This window comes from Haliotis cracherodii, unplaced genomic scaffold (genome assembly GCF_022045235.1).
Source record: "Haliotis cracherodii isolate W230 unplaced genomic scaffold, xgHalCrac1.p SCAF_9, whole genome shotgun sequence".
In the NCBI taxonomy this organism is placed as follows: Eukaryota; Metazoa; Mollusca; class Gastropoda; order Lepetellida; family Haliotidae; genus Haliotis; species Haliotis cracherodii.
In genome coordinates, this window is record NW_027266343.1 from 17,340,602 (window position 1) to 17,362,365 (window position 21,764).

Sequence of the window (21,764 nt, forward strand, 5' to 3'; positions counted from 1 at the left end):
ACGTTTACCGCTTATGTAAAACCCACGAGCACAGGTATGGTGCTGAAAAACCTAAAAACATAATCGGGGCGAACCGGTTTTCGAACCCACAATCATAGGTTTCTGGTGTGCTCAAGGGACGCAACTCTGCAACTCTTGCGGCGCCTCAGGCGACTGGGCCACCCGTGTCCCCCTTCAACACTTGAAATCCTTGAAACATATTTACCACACTGAATAGGTGGCGGTACGTAATTCTTGATGGGGCCTTAAATGGCAGTGAAAGCGTTGTGTCTATTGTAGCTAGTACTTGCAAACACTTTTCCAGTGTTTCAAGCGTTTTCAAGCACATGTTTGTTCTTGTTTCAGATGGGTTTCCTTGCATGTATAGCTACATGCATGTACGTATCCTGGGCATGCATGCTTTTCGCTGGTGGAATGAAGACCCCTCACGTGTGTCCCCCATGCACGTGTGGAACAGACATAAGTTACAAAGGGGTAATGGTCAACTGCATGGGACTACGCTTAAAGAGTCTTCCTGTTCAGCTTCCCGTCAATACCACGACATTACTTCTCAGCAACAACGAGGTGACGAATCTGACAGAACAGATGTTTCAACGTTTCCCTCATCTTCGAGCTCTTGACCTCTCTCATAATTCGATCGTCACGATCCATGAAAATGGCTTTAAGGGAATATCAAAGCTGAAGAAGCTAAACCTACAGTTCAATCAGTTGGTGCTGGACTCGCAAACGTATCACCCCAACGTGTTCAAGGATCTCACGGAATTAGAAGAATTAAGGATCGTAGATAACGATAACATCACAGATCACCCTCACGCCACATACCCAGACCAGAGTTTTCAACACTTGACATCTCTGAAGGTGCTGTATCTTGATGGACTTCCGACTGACTTTGGTCCTGGATTTGGTCAATTGAGGAATCTGAGGAATCTGACTTTATCAGGGTATATGAAGTACTGTTATCTACCCGTGCTGCAGAACACCACATTCACAAATGTACCAACAGTTCAACATCTTAACATCAGCAACTGCTGCATCCGTAACACAGACCTCCTTGCATTTCAACCAATGAAACTTATTAAATCAATAGACATGTCAGACAATGACAATCTTGGCTTCACTAATTTAACCAATGCTACCTATGGGCTACAACATTCGTCTTTAGAAAAACTGAAAATTAACCGCATATACCGTGTGTATGATGTATGCACACACTTGGAAGCCAACCACATTAAGCACCTTGCAAACACAACGCTGAAGGAGCTATACATGGACGGAAATGGAATCATTGTAGTACAATCTGATGCTGTTTCTTCTTTGCCGAAAAGTATTGAGACATTATCAGCTCGTGCTAATAAATTTCAGTATGGACAGTACATGATGTTAGGGAATGAACTTGAGAACTTGAAGGTTCTAGATGTTTCTGAAATTAACAAAATGAAACCAATGCCATTTTTTAAGCGAAGTGCCAAGTTAGTTCCATACTTTCTCTCGGCATGTATATCCGTTCCTCCAAAGCTTGAAATTCTTATTGCGTCAGAATGTTATTTCAGAGGTGAAATCACTCCTGGGGGCCTTATGCCCAATAACATCAAACAAGTCATTGTTGATAATAACTTCTTTACAGCCCTGCACGGACCCATCGCTGGTCTTGAAAAAGTCGAGTTTTATGACTTCTCGAACAACATCCTTGAAGACATTGGAATGAATTACTTCTCTGAAAACAATTCAGTTTCCAAACTGAACCTTACAAACAACATCCTTGGAGGAGCTCTAGCAAAAGATACAAAGGGATATATGTTTCTCAGGCTAACCAAAGCCCGTATCATTGACCTTTCAATGAATAGAATTGCATTCCTACCAAGACACATATTCACAGGACTGAGGAGCGTTGAGGTGATAAACCTGAATGATAACTATCTGCAGTCATTTGAAGTTGACCTCCCCATCACTCTGAAACAGCTTCACCTATCAGGAAACAAAATACAAATGTTGTCTCCAGATATTCTGAGAAATTTTGACAATTTACCCAAGTTAAAATTGTACCTACAGTTCAATCCAATATCATGCACATGTCAGGGGGTGGGCTTCTTAAAATGGTTGAGTGATAACAAACATCGTATACATGGCCTCGAACATATGACTTGTGAACTTGAACCTGGTCATGAGATTCCTTTGTCCAATTTTGATGCTATTATTCAAACCCTCAGCAACAGGTGTAACCTTGGAAACGTGATAGCAGTGGCAACCTCGTTGTCCCTTTTCATATTTATCCTTGGAACCATTGGTGTTACCATTGGTTATCGCCACAGATGGAAGATAAGGTACCTCTACTATGTAAGTAGAAGCAAGTATCGAGTTCAACACGCTGTAGACGATGATGGTAGGGGTACGTTCCAGTACGATGTTTTTGTTTCGTATGCGTCCAAAGATAGGGTATTTGTCACTGGCTCCTTGCTCCCAGAGCTTGAAACGAATCGGGAACTGCGAGTGTGGATACACGACAGAGACTCCACTCCAGGTGATCAAATAGCCGACACTATTGTCGACGTCATAAGAAGGAGCCAGAAGACGCTGATCGTTTTGTCACCGTCTTTCCTGGATAGCCACTGGGGGGAGTTCGTCTTCAATATGGCCCGCATAGAATGGAATGATCGTCACCGTAACACATTGGTTGTTGTTATGTATAAATATGCACCAATCAGGTGTTTATGGAAGGATATCTCGGTGATGATACGAAACAACAATTATCTGGAATATCCAGAAGACCCCGCTGGGAAGGACGTTTTCTGGGGGAATGTGGCGGAAGCTATCAGATCTTGACTTTCAGTAGAAACAGTGAGTGTGCTGCAAGATGTTTATGAATGTTTCCAAATAATCCAACACATATTTGACTTCCTATCATATATCTGTTATTGTCTTTTTGTAATGTATATTCTTAAGCTTCTGAGTGCGTCGTTTTCTAGCTGTTTGATCACGTTATTCAAACTTTTAAGTAAAAGTAGTTCTACATTGTTGTATAAGCGATAGACTGATGATGAATGAATAAAAAATTTGCATGACTTGTCATATATTTTTTAAACCTTTGGGCTCATCAAAACTAGGACATATGTGCGTGTATACGATTGCCTCGGTCACTTGTTGGGTACCCGTAAAGACCCGGGTTCGAATTGATTTTCAAAAACTGAAAAAAAACATGTTTGTCGTAAGAGGCGACTAACGGAATTCGGCGATCAGGTTAGGTGACACAGTTGATGCATGTCATCGAATCCCAATTGCGTAGACCCATGCTCAGGATGTGAATCACTGGATGGTCTGGTATAAACACGATTATTTACAGACCACCGTCATATAACTGGAACATTGCTGAATGCGGCAACAACAAACAAATAAGTAAGTAAACAACTTGAGCTGGGTTGTGATGTGAGAGTTGGGTTTAACGCCGCTTTTAACATTATTCTTGTCAGCCTAATGTGGGAGGAAAGCCCGAAGTGATGCAGGTCTCAGACGTCCATTTCGGCGAAACCCACGAGCACGGGTAAGGTGCTGACAAACCTAGAAACATTATTGGGGCGAACCGGGATTCGAACCTACAATCATAGGTTTCTGGCGTTCCGAAGGGACGCAATCCTGCACAGCAAATCGCGGCGCTTTCGACGACTGTCCCCGGGTTGTGCTGAAACTGAAAAGAATGTGTTCTTGTTTGAATTTAGATCAAATATCTAATACTTCCGAACATTCCTGTGATATTTTCTTATGAACATATAATGCAAGTCACCTTCATTGACAAATTTATGCGGGTGAAAGTATTAATCATTTCGTAAATTAAAGTTGAAATCATGTTGCGACGGTTGCAAATTGTCACTGTCAGCAGCATTTGGAAAGTTCAAGGTGACGTTTACCCCTTTGGTGAATCCGCGAGATCGGGAAGGGTTCTGACGAACCAAGAACCAATACTTGGACTGAAATATAGAATCAGCGAATCCTGACACGACCAATGGACTCACCCAAACACCCTATCCTCAAAATGTTAACAGGGGCGGTCGGGTAGCCTAGTGATTAAAGCGTTCGCTCGTCACGCCGAAGACCCGGGTTCGATTCCCGACATGGGTACAATATGTGAAGCCCATTTCTGGTGTCCCCCGCCATGATATTGCTGGAATATTGCTAAAGGCGGCGTAAAACCAACTCACTCACTCACTCAAAATGTTAACTGAAATCGCCCTGGAGTTAAAAGTGTCATATTTATAGCTGAAATCATAATTTAGACATTTCAAATTACTTCACAGTGGTGAAAAGTAAACTTTTCTCCAGTACAAATAATTTGCTAAAGTGCGACACACATAAAAGTAGCTTCTTTGTCCTGAAGATATATCGCGTCAGGTCCTGACCCCAGGTGCATGGGGGGGCACGGGTGGCCCAGTCGTCTAAGGCGCCGCGATTCGCTGTGCAGAGTTGCGTCCCTTGGGCACGCCAGAAACCTATGATTGTGGGTTCGAATCCCGGTTCGCCCCGATTATGTTTCTAGGTTTGTCAGCACCATACCCGTGCTCGTGGGTTTCACCGAAGTGTTAAACGTCTGAGACCTGCATCACTTCGGGCTTTCCTCCCACATTAAGCTGACACGCCGTGATATAACTGGAATACTGTTAAAAGTGGCGTAAAACCCAACTCACTCACTCACTCACCAGGTGCATGGCCTAGTCTCCCCGTGTCTTTCAAACGCCTTGTCCGATCAAGTCACAATGGCAAGAGTTTAACCTCAACGCCCCGTTTGATTCATGCATGCGCTTGCATATTTATGCGTGCAAGAGTATCATTTCCCCAAGTGTCCAAGATATCATTTTCAAAAAGGATTAACATACTGTAAATGACGCACCACCTTAATATAAACGCTTCATGTTTCAGCCATTGACTAGCCTGACTTTGCTGTATTTATTTATATACGAACCTGGGATTTATATAAAGAAGTCACCTATTCCAGAACATTCTGGAAATGAATAATTTATCCTCAGACCATCACGGGACATGCTTGATGTTCTGACAGTGTTGTGAAATTCTCCCAAAATGTGTTTTCTCCTTTCACAGAAAATACATTTCTCCCCCTTTCAAAGAAAACGATTGTATGATTCGAAAGATGCTCAGAATAATCGCCTAAAATGAGGGAAAATAAAAAAACTGTGTGGTGCGTATTTACAATCCATGTATACACGTCGGAGTCAAGGCCCTGGCTGAGATATTATCTGTGTGTAATAATGATTAGTGATTAGTTTCGGATAGATGATGATTTGGGATATGTGGTTGTGGAGGGAAGGCCTTGTTAACATGGGACTGTAAAAAAAGTCATCATCATTAATAATAGTCATTTATCGTGGTTTCTACCTTCCTCAATGACTTATATGAACGCACAGCTCACCATAGTAAAGTCTCAAACAAGTAATATCAGATTGTTTCTCCAATCTGGATATAACCACCGGATGATAAATGTATTTATTATCCTTAGTAATACAATGAAAAGCAACAAATCACTCGATGTATTTGTAACTTCAATCCCAAAGAGATATCAAACACTCCAATCATTTAAGGAGAAGCACATCACGTGATCCCCACCGGCCTCACACCCAGACAATGCCTTCTTCCTGTCACTGTAACGGGTGAGGTGAAATGTGGTTTACCGTCGCGTACAATGTTATCTTGAACTTTGCATACACGCAACCGGGGGAGCATTCAAAATTACACCACCGAGACTTGAGGTAAGAATGCGTCAGAGGGTTTGTAACGCCATTGTCAACAAAATTCAAGCTTTATCAGCTCGACCTCTAAATATTCGAATGTGGAACGACTCAGTGAATAAAAGCCTGTATAACGATCTAAGCCACTATGCAGGCACGTGACAAATCCAGGTAAAACTATCCTCAGTTCACTCGCATGATGCACTCAAGATCCTTTCTGACCCGCAACTCCCACATGGCCTTGTACCGACCAAATGCGGATTATATCAACCAGACTACATGTCACTGCATATACTGTTATATATACACATATCTGCATACACTTGCCTCATCATACACATATACCAAACCAACGTACATTACTATACACAAAGATAAGATTGACTGGTCCTACGAGCGTTAGCATTAAAACCCTGGTAACATAAGGCAGGAAAGACTTATGTGGTTTGCAAGAAGGCACCTCTGACAATAAAAAAAAATAAAATGATTATCCTGTTTAGATATTTTAATCATGATACGAACAAAAACTCAGATGCACTGTATTTGTGCAATGTGACCACAATAAGTATGGAAGGATGGAGTCAGGAACACACTTCCAAATCATGACTGATGATGAAAAATGCCGTTCCCGGTGAAGGGTGCCTCCAATTGAACCAGACTCTGTATTGGTAGGTCCAGTGCCAGTACTCGACGCCCTCAGATGTCCCAAATATGCTCCAATGGGTTCAGATCAGGGCTCATTGCAGGCAACGGCAGTGTCGTCACGGTGTCATTCTGGGGATAAGCTGTTACTGCTCAGGAAAGATGTGGCCTGGCATCGTCATCCATGTACACAGGTCGGGTGACGAGTGGGTGGTTGTAGAAATTTTGAATTACATCTGGTTGCAGGACGTTACGGATGTACCGATCACATTGAGATTTCACTGCAAGGTGGCAAGATCCCGCTTACAATCGTGTGACAGGCAACCCCAACCCATAACTGAACCTCACCCATACGGGGTTGTAGGTCTTATGTTCGAGGGCGTGTATCATTATGGCTCATAACGCTCAATCGGCCATCTGTAACATGGAGTAGGACTAATGGATTCTTCCTCAAGTCCTCAGATTCCAATATATCCGGGCCATACACCATGCTAAACGAATTCTCCGACAATGGTCGGCAAGGAGGGGACGTTTGATGTCGCTTCTTGACTTCATTCCTGCCGATTTCAGTCGATTCCTCACTGTTCTGGTTGACATTCGACGATTGACTGACCACTGGCGCTTCAGAACAGATGTTGCATTTGTTGGCCGACGTACCGGCAGAAGTAGGGCCATGTTTTCACGGGCAGCATGCTGCACGTGCATGTCGTGCTGCGATGTAACGTCACAGTTGGCATTTTACTGTCCCATCATTTCGACGGAACACCAGTGATTGATTGATCATGGGCATCGGTCTAAATAATTTGGGGATTCGATTACATGCATCAACCAAGTCTACGAGACTGACCAGCCGATTCGGTTAGTCGCCTTCTCCGTCAAGCCTGGGTGGCTAAAGACCGATTCTGACCCGGATATTCACGGGTGTACCGCTATGTAGATACAGGAGATATGTACAAGCAAAGATGATTGTTTTGTGGTAAAAATAAACATGTAGAAGCGAAAAACTTTGCTGTGAAATATTCCTGGTCATGCAGTGAATGAATATTATCTAACGCCGCACTCTGCTATGTTCCAATTAAATGAAATATTGTTATGACTGCAATTCGCTTTTTTTTACATGTACTATATGTTGCCGTATTTGTTCAGATGAATACTTGACTTGCCGTTGCATGTGTTTTTTACATGCCACCGTTTGGGCAGGTTACGCTTACACTTTCGAGAACACCTGGTGTTATCACTGATTGATAGTGATTCATAACAGATGCTTATGTTAAAGTCGGAATCGTATAACTGACTTTTGGCAGAGATTTCTTGTCTTTGTTTGTTTGTTTGTTTGTTCGTTGTTTAACGCCGCATTTCTTATGATTATGGAAAGGGTTTTGTCGCTTTTCTTTCCACACACTTCTTTTAATAAGATGGGTTGAAGCTCGCCGTCTTGTGTGTACACAAACTTTATTTGTTTGTTTGTTGTTTAACGCTGCACCCAGCAATATTCCAGCTATATGACGGCGGTCTGTAAATAATCGAGTCTGGACCAGACAATCCAGTGATTGACATCACGACAATCGATCCACGCAATTGGGACCGATGACATGCATCAACCAAGTCAGCGATCCTGGCCACCCGATCCCGTTAGTCACCTTTTACGACAAGCAAAGTGGCCTTTTACGGCAGGTATGGGTGGCTGAAGACCTATTCTACCCCGGATCTTCACGGGTTACTCAAACTTTTCAGTAGCACTACACATAAACTGTTCACTATTTCTTGTGAAACATTGTGAACATATGAGACAATTGTTGAGTTAGTGCCTTTTGCTAACTGGGAATTTAATAATAATAGGTCCGTCCTACTTCATAACTGCCGACTTAACGTCTTGCAAGATCCGGGTTGAGAAAAGGTCTTCAGCAACCAATACTTGTCGTAAGAGGCGACTAGCAGGATCGGGTGGTCAGGCTCGCTGACTTTGTTGATTCATGTCACCGTGTCCCTAATCGATGTTCATGATGTCAATCACTGTCTGGCCCAAACTCTATTATTTACAGATCGGCGTCATGTAGCTGGAATATTGCTGAGTGCAGCGTTTAACAAAAACAAAACAAAAAAAACAATAGCAATTCACAATGTCAAAGTTCATCTTCTTTTTATCTTCTTCAAAACTCTTCATCAGAGATAGGTTTCGAATTATCTATATGCTTTCTCCACACATGCTATTATTAGTTGGTAAAACGCACACAGGGATGTCATATACACAACTCCATTTGTTTTGCCGTTGTCTTCACAACGTAGAACAGGGACGACGGGTGGCCCAGTCGTCTAAGGCGCCGCGATTAGCTATGCAGAGTCGCGTCCCTTGGGCACGCCAGAAAACCTATGATTGTGGGTTCAAATCCCGGTTCATTATGGCTCGATTATGTTTCTAGGTTTGTCAGCACCATACCCTTGCCCATGGGTTTCACCGATGTGGTAAACGGCTGAGACCTGCATGACTTCGGGCTTTCCTCCCACATTAAGCTGACACGCCGTGATATAACTGGAATACTGTTAAAAGCGGCGTTAAACCCAACTCACTCACCCACTCACAAAGTCGAACAACAAACAGTAGATCCCTTTGCTTTTGCTGACAGCATGTATTTACATACGTAAACTTAATATCATTACCACAGGTTTATATAATACGCTATTGGTCAACAGTACCCGCATCTATGTTATTCAACACCACGGGATTGTCCAGGGCAAACCGAGAGGGGTTTCGTTCCTTCCTCTGACAAAGTCTGCTTGATATGTCAGTGTCGTATGAAGGAGATATTGGGAAGAAACTACAACAGCTGAGCCTGCTTAGGAGCGAGGTGATATATGGCAGCTTGTAGGGGTCATCTGAACACAGATCTTGAGTTTCTTGTCCTGATATACTGTCACGCCACCCTGACAGGCCTCGTTCTTCTGGAGTACCTGCAATACATTCAAGTTCAGTAAACTACGGTTATAACGAACTCAAAGGGACTACTAATTTTAGTTCGTTATAACCGTAGTTCGTTATAAGCACATATACAGCATAACTACAGCAAATAGTCGGGACCAAATAAGTAAGTTCGTTATATCCGTCAGTTCGTTATAAGCGTGTTCGTTATAACCGTATACGTAGTATATAAATTTGCAAACAGTCTTGGACCAATGTGGCGTGAGGAAATAGGCGACGGAAGACATATATTTCATAAATACATAATTAATAACCATGCGTCCTTAGCAGTCGTGTTTTGATTAAAAAGGAGAAAAACATTTATAAAAAGTTGTGTTAAAGATTTTTAATTACCCTTTGACGTTATTAAGCATTGGACAATGTACTCATATATCATTTTTAGATCAGATCTAAAAGTAGTGACTGTTGTCATTTGGTGATTGATATAATGAGCAACATTCCACGCCGTCATGGTACGACAACACGACTTCAACCAACTCACCGAGCCTACATGGTTCCTGGAATAAGAGACGTGATATTATTTCAGTAAATCAAATAATGAGTGAGTGAGTGAGTGAGTATGGTTTTACGCCGCTTTTAACAATATTCCAGCAATATCGCGCCGGGGGACACCAGAAATGGGCTTCACACATTTTACCCATGTCGGGAATCGAACCCGGGTCTTCGGCGTGACGAGCGAACGCTTTAACCACTAGGCTCCCCGACCGCCCCTTAAATCAAATAATAACAAGACAGCAAAATATTGTCTCACCTGGAGCTAGATTATCAAGGGTGCAGCCAACAAAACTTGACACAAACATAGGGGTGGAGAGCAGAATGACGATCACCTGGTCAAGTCCTTTATTTCCTGATGTGAAAAGAGCAAGCCTCCGTCATGATGACAAATGTGGGAATGAGTGTATTTTAGTGACATCAGGGCGTGTCATCTTGATGTTGGAGGAGGCCCAAAGTAATGTAGTTCTTGGACGTTTACCACGAGCATAGTAAAGGTGCTAACAACGCTAGAAACATCAGGCCGAATTTCAGAATCGACCAACGACTAAAGATTTCTGGTATGTCTAAGAAAGAGCGAATTGCACCCAGTTTCCACTTACCACAAATATATTTTGCTTGGACCCAGCAATGACAAAAATATCCCCACGGGACGTTGTATGGTGTGTACCTGTATTGATGGAGTCTCTGTTGTTGTCCACCCAGATCGGCAGCAGCAGGCCCTGACCCAGGGAGAACCCTATGATCATCAGGTTCCGGGAGGATGCTAGATTCACTAACCGGAACATGGACACGCCCATGGCAATAACCATTCCAAGAGTCCCCAATCCGAGTCCACCAATCACAGGGTCAGGAATAAGAACAAAGACAGCTCCGAACTTGCCAATGACGCCCCCGAGGATGGTGATGAAGGCAGCTGTAATGAACACAGCACGGCTGGCCACCTGGAGGCGATACATAGTGCTGTAGGGAGTAACCATGATGATTGGTGGTGGTGGTGGTGTGTGTGTGTCGGGGGGGGGGGGGGGGGGGGGGGGGGTTGCAAAAAATATATTACTTTTTCCATTGCAGACATACTTTTACATGACACTATTAACATAAACATCTTCTCACAACCACATTTGAAATGGTCGCTTCATCACTAAGACTGGGGCAACTAACATTGTACCTTCTGGTACTTAAACAATACCAAGTATTATGAAATTGATTCCGTTCCAGTTAGGCTAGTGAGATCAAGGTATTTCAAGTTTTCCACCTACATAAACTGAGGGTAAAAGAACTAATACGTCACCATTGAATAACAATTTCTTGTTTGTTTCGTTTTTAGTCACCATCAAACATGGGTGTATACTTAGTTTTGCCCGGAAGTTATGTTCTGGGGTGAAAATATTTTGCCCTACTCCGGTGTGACAGAACACAACCTAATGACAAATTACACTCTAAGATCAGTGTCCCAGAAACACTTCCCTATATGTGGTACCTCTGGGCGTTAAACAACAAACAAACAAACAAATCCAAGATGGTGAATAGGTAGCCTTGTTGTAGCTCCCAGATCATGAAGGGTTATCCTTGTAACGATTCTAAGATCGGGAAGACCGACCCCTCTTGCAACACCCTTAATACCAATCATTATGGCAGCTTCCAGATCATGAGAACCTTCCCATTGGGTTGCCACCTGAATATGAAGGTATATCCTAGTGACCGCTACCTAATTATGCATTTCTATCCTTTGTGGCAGCTCAAATAATTATGAATACCAAACATTATGATGGGCCAGAGATCAGGAATACATTGTATCTACCCTTGTAACGATCATCTGATCATGAAAATCTATTTTTGTTGTAGCTTGTTGTAGTTTGTTACAGTAAGGATTGTTGTAAGTTTATTTACAAACGTATTTATGAATATGACGGACTTCATCGCTTGAGAAGTTTCGGAATGGGACAGTTTCTAGAAGGCTGGCTGTACCTATATTTAGATTGACATGAAGGCATTTCGAGGTCTCTTAGGACCTGAATCTTATCTACTTTCCAAGTGCGGATGGAATACCCTTTCTACGAAACTTGTTGTGAAACATATGTTTGAGTGAGAAGGAACCTTTGTGTGATTCATCTTTGACGAAAAATCCAAAAGTTTGAACACATTGAGAGAATTGGAATTCCAAACGTAAAGAGGGGAGAAAGAATTGAAATTGCAAAAAGTAATATTTCCTCATAGAATGATAAAAAAAAACCTCCTTTTACCTTTGAGGCGGCTACGAGATCATGAATACCCACTCTTGTGATTGGCCAGGAGTTTTATCCTTGTGAGGGAAGCGAAATCATGACTACCCAACTTTGCGACAGACATCAGTTTCGTGTGTTTACCTTTGTGACGGCGATAAGGCCCAGACTCTGCATGTAAACAACACTTGCACACACTCCCCCCAGCATGCCGCTGACAGCGCCAGACAACCCGTCCACTGCCATACCTCTGTTCATGGCGTGGGAGGGTGGAGGAGGCATCTCTGCTCCATGAGCAACAGTTTGATAGACGCCAGGGATTTCAATCACAATTGTCATAGTGATGGTTAACATGGACACATAACCTGAGCCACTGATGGTTGGTGGGCCATAGTGAACTGCAAATGCAATCACACATCCCGTATACAAATGATACACCCTATTTCAGAAAATTTAAAGCTAATAATTTCAAGAATATGTAATGTATTAATAACAATTCAGATTTCTTATCTTGAGTGAGTGAGTTTGATTTTACGCCGCTTTAGCAATATCCCAGCAATATCACGGCGGGGGACACCAGAAATGGGCTTCACATATTGCACCCATGTCGGGAATCGAACCCGGGTCCTAGGCGTGACGAGCGAGTGTTTTAACCACTAGGCTCCCCGACCGCCCTTTTTTTTATCTTGAATAGACATGCAAGTAATGTTAAGTAAAGAATAGCACTTAAATATAAAATTTAGTGGATGATTTAGTTTGAAACTCAACAATTAATGTTTGTTTTTAACTTCGAGGTACGCGATTTGTTCTCACCAGTTTTACCTACATGGTAAAGGGAAGTAAAACCATTCTGCATCGTAGAGGGCGCTCATTCTGACATCTGTTCTGGCCATGTGACCATGCATGGTCGAGTTGCTAGGCAATGTGTCTGTCACAGTCAACACGTGGCATACGAAGAAGGATCCAGCCAGTGCTAAAAGTATCTGTTAATGAAACATCTGTTAATGAAACAGCTGTAAGACCTGAAGAGAACTGAAGATTTTCATTTCTGGCGGACAATCATAGAATATTGAAGCAATTCTTATGTCATTCGTTTTGCAAAGAGAGATCAGTTTCAAAAGCATTGATTATTGTGATTATAAGAATAAGTAGACTGTAAGTACTGACATTATTTTGAAGAACTGTATCCAAAGTGTACAGTGTACCCGAATCAGATGGGTAGTGAGTAATAATTTCATCAACTTTTTTTTTAAATCTACAAAGTGAATGAAATGCTTTAAGCAATGATGCAGTGTTTGTTTGTTTGGTTTTTTTTGTTTAACGCAGCACTCAGCAATATTCAAACTATATGACGGAGGTCTGTAAATAATCGAGTCTGGACCAGACAATCCAGTGATTGACATCATGAGCATCGATCCACGCAACTGGGATCGATGACATGCTTCGACCAAGTCAGTGAGCCTGACCACCCGATCCCGTTAGTCGCCTCTTACGACAAGCATAGCCGCCTTTTACGGCAAGCATGGGATGCTGAAGACCTATTCTACCCCGGATCTTCACGGGTCTAATGATGTATTGATGTATTTACTGTGTGCACACTATTTGTCGAATACTTACAGCGTTGAGCTGAAACAAAGGGTACCAGGTAACGTAGCACTTCTCTCCATTATAAGCTGGAAACGGAAGTTTCACTTTGACGAGAAAAAGTGAGAACACTATGATAAGAAACGTTGTCCTGTGGAATGATAAAAACACTGGTTACTGGAAAACAATAATACAATAATAGATGTTTAAGATGCACAAATGCAATTGTGGACAAATGATTTGATTTTAGTCGCTTTGTACTCCTGTCCGAAACCAACCCTCAGGGGATGCGGAGAACAGGGATGGTTAATGGCACCATTGCTGGCTTGAAATAGATGAAAATGTTTTCATTAATAAAAGGTCACGACTGGTCAAATGGTGAGTGTTTTTGTGAATTTGTTTGTCAGGATTCAGTGATAGTGGGTTCGAATCCAAGGCACGCACGTGTTATGATCCTTAGATTGCGTAACTCACTTTGGAATTCTGCCCACCCCCCACCCCCCACCCCCAGCATTGTCATCTTGCCGTTCAAAGTTTCTGCCGATATTTCGAGTGAAATTGAACGACAGGGGGTACATTTTCCTCAACATATCGATGGAGAGTCAAATGTCCATTCACAATAACCAATTCAGTCCGTCTGTCATTAGTGATACCACCCTACAACATGACACTACCGTCCACCATACCTATCATTGTCTTGATTTGTCGCCCTTTCATACCGATCGCCACTACGTCGTTAACAACACTTTCTGACGTCTGTCAACAAGAGGCAAAACCATGATTCGTCTTTAAATATGGTGTAACGCCATTGACGCACAGCCAATCTTTGCCACCTATAGTAAACTGTTAGGGTCACATCCTTCACGTGACGCCTAGCTCCTAGGCGGGATGCATAGATCAGGTTTTTAACGGTAGATGGTGAAAGTCGCCTTCCTGTTACTGTACGGAATTCTCTACTGATACCAGGAGCAGATTTAGATCTATTCGTGGAGCAAATAATGTAATGTGACGATCTTGTCTAGGTGTCTTTTCTTAGGCCTACACACACGCACACACAGACGCACACGCACACGCACACACACACACACACACACACGCGCGCACACACACACACACACACACACGCACGCACGCACGCACGCACGCACGCACACACGCACACCCCTGACTACTTACAAGCTGGCTATGACCCAGTGTTGTTCACACAGTGGTATCATGTACCCACAGAGTGTCACCCCCAGTACTCCCTGACTACTTACAAGCTGGCTATGCCCCAGTGTTGTTCACACAGTGGTATCATGTACCCACAGAGAGTCACCCCAAGGGTGGTTACACAAGGCGCCACTGTCAGAGGCCCAATGAACTTCATGATGAAACCAAGGATACCCGAGACTCCAAGAAGGAACTGAGTTCCACATGCCAGCATCAGGTTGCCCTGGATCTAAACACGACAATGTGTTCATGGAGCGTGTGATATTCAAAGAGGCTAGAAGAGAGATGGAGATGGTAAGAATCATGTACATTTTCCAATACACATATATACATCAATGCATATAGTCATATTCTGTATTTTACTCCAATGTTGATGGATGGATGGAGTTGGGAAGTATGTCGCACACGTACATTATCTAATACCGATGCAGCTTGTATCGAATTAAATTTTTCTCATATCACAGTGGTATCAGTGACATTTTTAACAACCTCTCTCATCCGTATCTTCCATGGTGATGTCCCGTTTTTTTCAGCTTGTTCCCGGAGTGACTCTGTGGAAATAAACACGACCAGGGAACATATCTCAAATTCTGCACTCGATAATTGATTTACAACATCATACAAATTTATTCTGAAGTTTCCTTCAGTATCGTCTGGTAAAACAAGAAACTTGAAAATAAAAACTGGTTTCTGATTTGAAATTGAATGGGTTACTTTGCTCGTGTAAAACGTTCTGTTACAAAACTAATCACATTTCAGCAACAATATTGTTTTATGCACAATATCCACCTCCTCCAGGTTATTAAAATGTTATTTGTCCTTTGATGGTAGGCGATAATATCCCGTTTTATCAATATACTGTATGAACGTTTACCATCTGACCACTTGGGGTCACTCAGGGTGGCAGCGATAGCTATGATAAATGCAGCGTTGGATCCCTGGACAAGTGGAAGCCTGAAGCAGCGAGAAGATCAGTGTGAACATTATTAAAGGATGACGGAGACACAGTCTGTACATATCCTGTTGCCTTCAAAATCGTAACATCGCCTACATACTTAAACATAACTATTCCCGAACTTATATTCTCGAGCCAACTGTGCAGTACCATTGGAATTCGGGTAACTCAACGCAAAGTAGTCTAAAGAGCTGCAATTCACTGTACATATTTGAATTGCTAAGACATGCCCGAAACATATGATCGTGGGTTCGAATCCCAGATTGGCACTAATTATTTTTGTCAGCACTATCTATACCCACGTTCGTGGCTGTCTCCAAAGTGGTCGACGTGTGTGACCTGCATCACTTTAGACTTTCTTCACAAGCTGAGACGCCTTTATATAACTGAAATACAAAGCAGCGTAAACAAACGAAGATCACGCATTCAGTCTCGATTAGGAATGACTGTATGATGAGGAGCACATTCCTTCCGTAAGGAAGAACGTTCCACGATGTAGGTGTGTTCAGGAAACGCCGAATGAGAATGTACCTGCAATGCTTGCAAGTTAAGACAAAATGGCTGAATTATTAGAAATCTTTGTAAAAAGAGATATTGTTCTTGATGTCAAGAATGCGCCAGATATTTCTTTGAAACCAGGAGCAGAATGATGTGACAACACAGTTTCTTCAAGTCGTCCTTCATGTCCACGGAACAATTTGTGGTAAAATCCGAGGCAAAATATTATTTTCTTATACCCCATTCCACTTAGCGGCGCTCTGTGGTGCTCTTACAAAGCGCCATAGATCGCCAAATAGAGCACTAAGATCTTCAAAAGCTTTAATGGATCGCTTCACTGATCTCTAACGGATCATCGCAATCAGAGTGCTATTGTATCACCTTAGAGCGCCGCCGATCGCCACGAAATCCGGTCTTCCAATCAAACGCTTTCCTAGGTGCTGTGTGGCGATCTGATAGCGCTCGGATGGTGCTTCACAGATTGGTAAGCGATTTAGATTGCCTCTCTGTGGCGCTCTGATGGCGCTCCAGTGAGATCCGTTCGCACCATGTTTATGATCTGATGGTGCTCTGATGGCTTTCCTGGAGGCCTATAAAAGAGTGCCGCTACCTTTGGCAATCATCATTTCGCTGTTCGAGACATTTGAGTGATCTTGAATTGGTGTATCAAGTGACACGATGCCACCCAAGGGCAATAGTAAAAGAGGTGCCAAGGGATAGACCACTAGACGTTGGGGCCGGATGACCGTAGCAGTGGCGAGAGACCCCAGTCCCAGCAGACAAGAGGAGACATTCCAGCATGGCGATGAAGACACAGCCCCGCCTGGTGCACAGGAAGAGTCTCATGATGAGGAGAGTCCATCCCCAGCCAGCAAGAGAGCAAACGCATCAGGGTCAACCTAAGAGCAGGACATGAGCTGGCAGAATTTATTCAGGAAAACCCAGTGCCGTATGATAAGGGCAAAGAAGGATGGAAGGACACCGCCCAAAAAGATGTTGTGTGGCGACAGCAAGCTGAGAAGATGGGGGCTCCCCTTTGAAGCAACAAGCGGTGGTACCGTGACCTCAGGACCCGCCTCAGGCGTCTTCTCTGGAAGAAAAGTGGTCAAGCTGGTGAGGTCCCTGAAGACAAGCCGACTCGGACAGGGACAGATGGATCATTGGCAACTTGGGCTTCCTCCGCCAGCACATAGTTCAGCAAGTCCAAAGGAGGCCCATTGTAGCCGTTCGTGACAGGACCAAGGCCCAGTCTTCAGCCCCTATCCCTGAGGAGACGGAAGGTGATGATAGTGGTGAAGAAGGTGCTTCAAGTGCCATCCCAGTCCCAGGCTACCCCTGGCAGTTTTTGTGACTGGGTCAGGAGAGTTCTCCAGGAGGTGGATCTGACAACTACAGGGCAGCCCAGGGGGAGATAACCAACGTGCTCTTCCGCAACTTGGTCCCAGCTGCAGCTCCTAAAGTACAGCAGTACACAGCAGTACACAGCAGGGACAAGCTACCAGGTATACATCTAAGATGAGGAAACTGTTGCGATAGTTGAGATCCGGGTTAGAATAGGTCTTCAGCAACCTATGCTTGCCGTAAACGGCGACTATGCTTGTCGGAAAAGGCAACTAATCGGATCGTGTGGTCAGGCTTGCTGACTTGGTTGATGCATGTCATCGATCCCAATTGCGTGGATCGATGCTCATTATGTAAATCCCTGAATTGTCTGGTCCAGACTCGATTATTTACAGACCACCGTCATATAGCTGCAATATTGCTGAGTGCGGCGTTAAACAACAAACCAACCAACCTCTCATACCACTTGCAATTGCTTGAAACAAAATGGCGGCGCCCAGTCAAGACGATCTGATCGCTAATCATGATCTATATTGTAAGTGCATCAAATCACTTGAGCACCTTGTCAACCTTGTCAACACGCAACTGGCAATACACTTGCTTTGCAAGTCTAGATTTTCCACAGGTTCCGGTTCTGAATCTCCCATCTCACTGGGGCTCCTTTTCAATTTAAATATAGCTGCTTGTTTCTATCAAAAGTATATGTTTACAGAGACTAAGTGTTAGTCTAACATTATGGCTCGCTCATACACACTTGGACTTAGGATTTTTTTATTTATAAGTATTGGGACAGAGAATTGAGTGGTCTTGAAAACCCAAAAACCATATATGCACCATGTTAGATTAAGGACTCTTGCAGTTCAGCTTATTGTATGATTGGATGCGTATTCTTTTTAGGTCAACACCTAAATGTGCATTCAGAGGGATAAATATTACCATAGTACATTTTAGATTTAATTTTTTGCCTCTTATCTTTCACTGTGAAATCGGACCTGTAATCCACTTACAAAAGAAGGTATTGTCTGAGCACACCTGGAACAAGAGGACTGATCCAGTACAGGTATCAGTTTATAAACATACATCCGCCCGTCACACTCTGTTTGGATAACCCTGACAGTCTTTTCTTACACCTGCTCACAGCTTTCTTTCTGAGTGGGGTATTCATGTTAAACTGCGGCATGGTATCTCAGTGCGCTAGCACTATAAATCGGCATCAGTCCGGACTAGTACAAGCACCTACACACAGACATACACGCACACAGACACGCACACACGCACACACGTTACGACAAAACTGTAGTTGGTAGCCTACTAGTAGTGGCTATGGGTTAATGATGCGTCCAGTTATTGTGTTTGTTTATAGTCCTGTTGTTTGCAGAACTTTATAAGGTCCTGGAGAGGATTTCGGCTAGGAGGTCGACTATACCTGTACACTCAGAGATAAAAGAAAGTAAATGTCGGGTTGACGTTGACGTCACGAATCTATTCCGGAGATGTATCTTGCAAATATTGCGGCCTTCCTGGGCCTTTGTGACACGTGGTCTACCACATTGCGTCTTGAGACAGGCTGTGTCGTGGTAACAATGTCGCTACCGTCAGCGGGGTACATCCAAACGTTCGGGAAATATAGCCTTGCATAGCACCCATTTGTGTCATACCAATAGCCGAAATCTGCACCGAAGTCAGTCTGACCATATATTTTGTTTCTTTCATAGCTGTGATACTAAAGCTTCAGTTACGGCAATTAATATCCGATTTCAGCATGAGCATTTCATGCTTCTAGCGGAAAACACGGTTTACACATTTTTCATGACGTCAGCTGTACGGGAACGCGGTCAGTGATTCATCTATATGTGTTTCTTATTATCTGTAGTTAATGAAAACAGTTATACCTACCTACACCCAAAGCATATCTGCAGCAAGCTTGCCAGGCCGGAGGTGAAGAGGCACAGACTCAGGATCTCTGACCTCACTTCCGGTAGTTCGCCAGCTCCAATTTGATTGGTTATTAACACAGCAGCTGACAAAGCCCCGGTTATTCCTAGAAGCGCTTGCTGACATGTGAAATAAAAACTGACATTGAAGAAACTAACGACCAAAAGAGCTACATTGTGTTAGAACATTCCTAAACGTTTCATGATTTTGTTTGTTTGTTTGTTGTTTAACGCCGCACTCAGCAATATTCAAGCTATATGACGGCGGCCTGTAAATAATCGAGTCTGGACCAGACAATCCGGGGATAATTGTCATGAGCATCGATCCACGCCATTGGGATACGATATCATGCATCAACCAAGTCAGCGAGCCTGACCACCCGATCCCGTTAGTCGCTTCTTACGACATGTATAGGCGCCTTTTACGACAATCATGGGTTGCTGAGGACCTATTCTATCCCGAATCTTCATGGGTAAAATATTTCATGAAATATGCAGAGTAAGTAAACGATGCCCAGTTGACATTCTTGAGCAGAATGATTCATAGTGCTGACTTATCAGGACGATTGCAAAGGCTATGTGACTGTGTCATTGTTACATAATGTTTGTTTACCTGTAATCCATAGATGGCCCAGATCACATGGGAAGGGGTTTGTTTGTTTACCTGTAATCCATAGATGGCCCAGATCACAGGGGAAGGGATTTGTTTGTTTACCTGTAATCCATAGATGGCCCAGATCACAGGGGGAGGGGTTTGTTTGTTTACCTGTAATCCATAGATGGCCCAGATCACAGGGGAAGGGGTTTGTTTGTTTACCTGTAATCCATAGATGGCCCAGATCACAGGGGGGGGGGGGGGTTTGTTTGTTTACCAGTAATCCATAGATGGCCCAGATCACAGGGGAAGGGGTTTGTTTGTTTACCTGTAATCCATAGATGGCCCAGATCACAGGGGGAGGGGTTTGTTTGTTTACCTGTAATCCATAGATGGCCCAGATCACAGGGGAAGGGGTTTGTTTGTTTACCTGTAATCCATAGATGGCCCAGATCACAGGGGGAGGGGTTTGTTTGTTTACCTGTAATCCATAGATGGCCCAGATCACAGGGGAAGGGGTTTGTTTGTTTACCTGTAATCCATAGATGGGCCAGAACACAGGGGATGGAGGTTTGTCTATGGTGTAGAGGAGGTTGCTGTGGCTGATATTTTGTTCCACATGCACTTCTTGATCTTCCGAGGCGGGCTCTTGATGGTGCAGACAGTCACCCATAGTTTGTTCTACATGCACTTCTTGATCTTCCGAGGCGCGTTCATGATGGTCCAGACAGTCGCCCATGGTTTTCACTTGTTCTGTACCTCTGTCGCAATGGTCAGCGTTAATCATTACCGATCGAATTTACCAAACACGCAATGTTTATTCAAATGCATGTTCGGAACTATAGAAAAATACAAATAAATTTACCGTGTCTTAGTGACAAGGGGTTTAACGCCTTTTACAATTGTCGTTGCGATTGGACGTTTTTCAAAACAAGGCAGGTCTTCGAGCTTTACCTGTGAAAGAAATCCACTATCACGGGTATGATCCTTGTGACAGAAATCCATAAATGCCTGAAGTTGAGTTTCAAAATCTCAGCCAGTAAGCTTAGGTAACAATATCTTGTGAACGAGTGTCCCTAGCGGGCGCCTGAGGTAGACAACCGCATTAATGACGATGTGAAAGGAGGTTCGAATCATATACCTGTCACATGTCAAAAGCCAAGGAGAACCCAGGAATGGTGGACAGGTACTGTATGTAAACTAGAGGTTATATCTTCTCGAGAAAATTTTAATGCTTGTAGTTACTAAAACCACTATTTTAAAAGAGGAACACTTACCTGTATTATGCACACGTACTGCAAATCGTCTTGGTGGCTGAAATAGTCCGTCTGTTTGTTCGTACATATCAGTGACGCGACATCACATTCGTCACCACTCGTCCCTTTCCGTAACCTGAAAGAAGACTTGTCCCGGAATAACACGAGTTGGTCACGAATGGCGACATCAGTCATCTGAGCAACAGCCATAGGCTGACAGAGTCACGTGAGCAACAGCCATTGGATGACTGTTTTAATTTTTTTTAGGAAGAGAACATTAAAACCCTCCCGTAACATGCTAGGCGACATTGATATCCATCGGGTCCC

General features: G+C 43.4%; 2 protein-coding genes across 2 annotated transcripts; one reads left to right on the forward strand and one right to left on the reverse strand.

Moving 5' to 3' along the window:
* The first annotated feature begins 345 nt into the window (after nucleotides 1–345).
* LOC139453138 (toll-like receptor 4) lies at nucleotides 346–2,820 on the forward strand. The gene has a single exon (XM_071234766.1). It carries the CDS (start codon nucleotides 346–348, stop codon nucleotides 2,818–2,820), a length of 2,475 nt encoding a protein of 824 aa, XP_071090867.1.
* Nucleotides 2,821–9,036: 6,216 nt separating this feature from the next.
* On the reverse strand, nucleotides 9,037–21,506 carry LOC139453051 (solute carrier family 23 member 2-like). Its single transcript, XM_071234675.1, has 12 exons — nucleotides 21,459–21,506; nucleotides 20,714–20,942; nucleotides 19,549–19,706; nucleotides 15,733–15,812; nucleotides 15,348–15,409; nucleotides 14,906–15,087; nucleotides 13,680–13,797; nucleotides 12,889–13,045; nucleotides 12,207–12,460; nucleotides 10,511–10,784; nucleotides 10,100–10,195; nucleotides 9,037–9,320 (listed from the first exon to the last, which is right to left on the reverse strand). Exons 2-12 carry the CDS (start codon nucleotides 20,918–20,920, stop codon nucleotides 9,049–9,051), a joined length of 1,860 nt encoding a protein of 619 aa, XP_071090776.1. The 5' UTR covers nucleotides 20,921–20,942; nucleotides 21,459–21,506; the 3' UTR covers nucleotides 9,037–9,048.
* Between the last annotated feature and the right edge of the window lie 258 nt (nucleotides 21,507–21,764).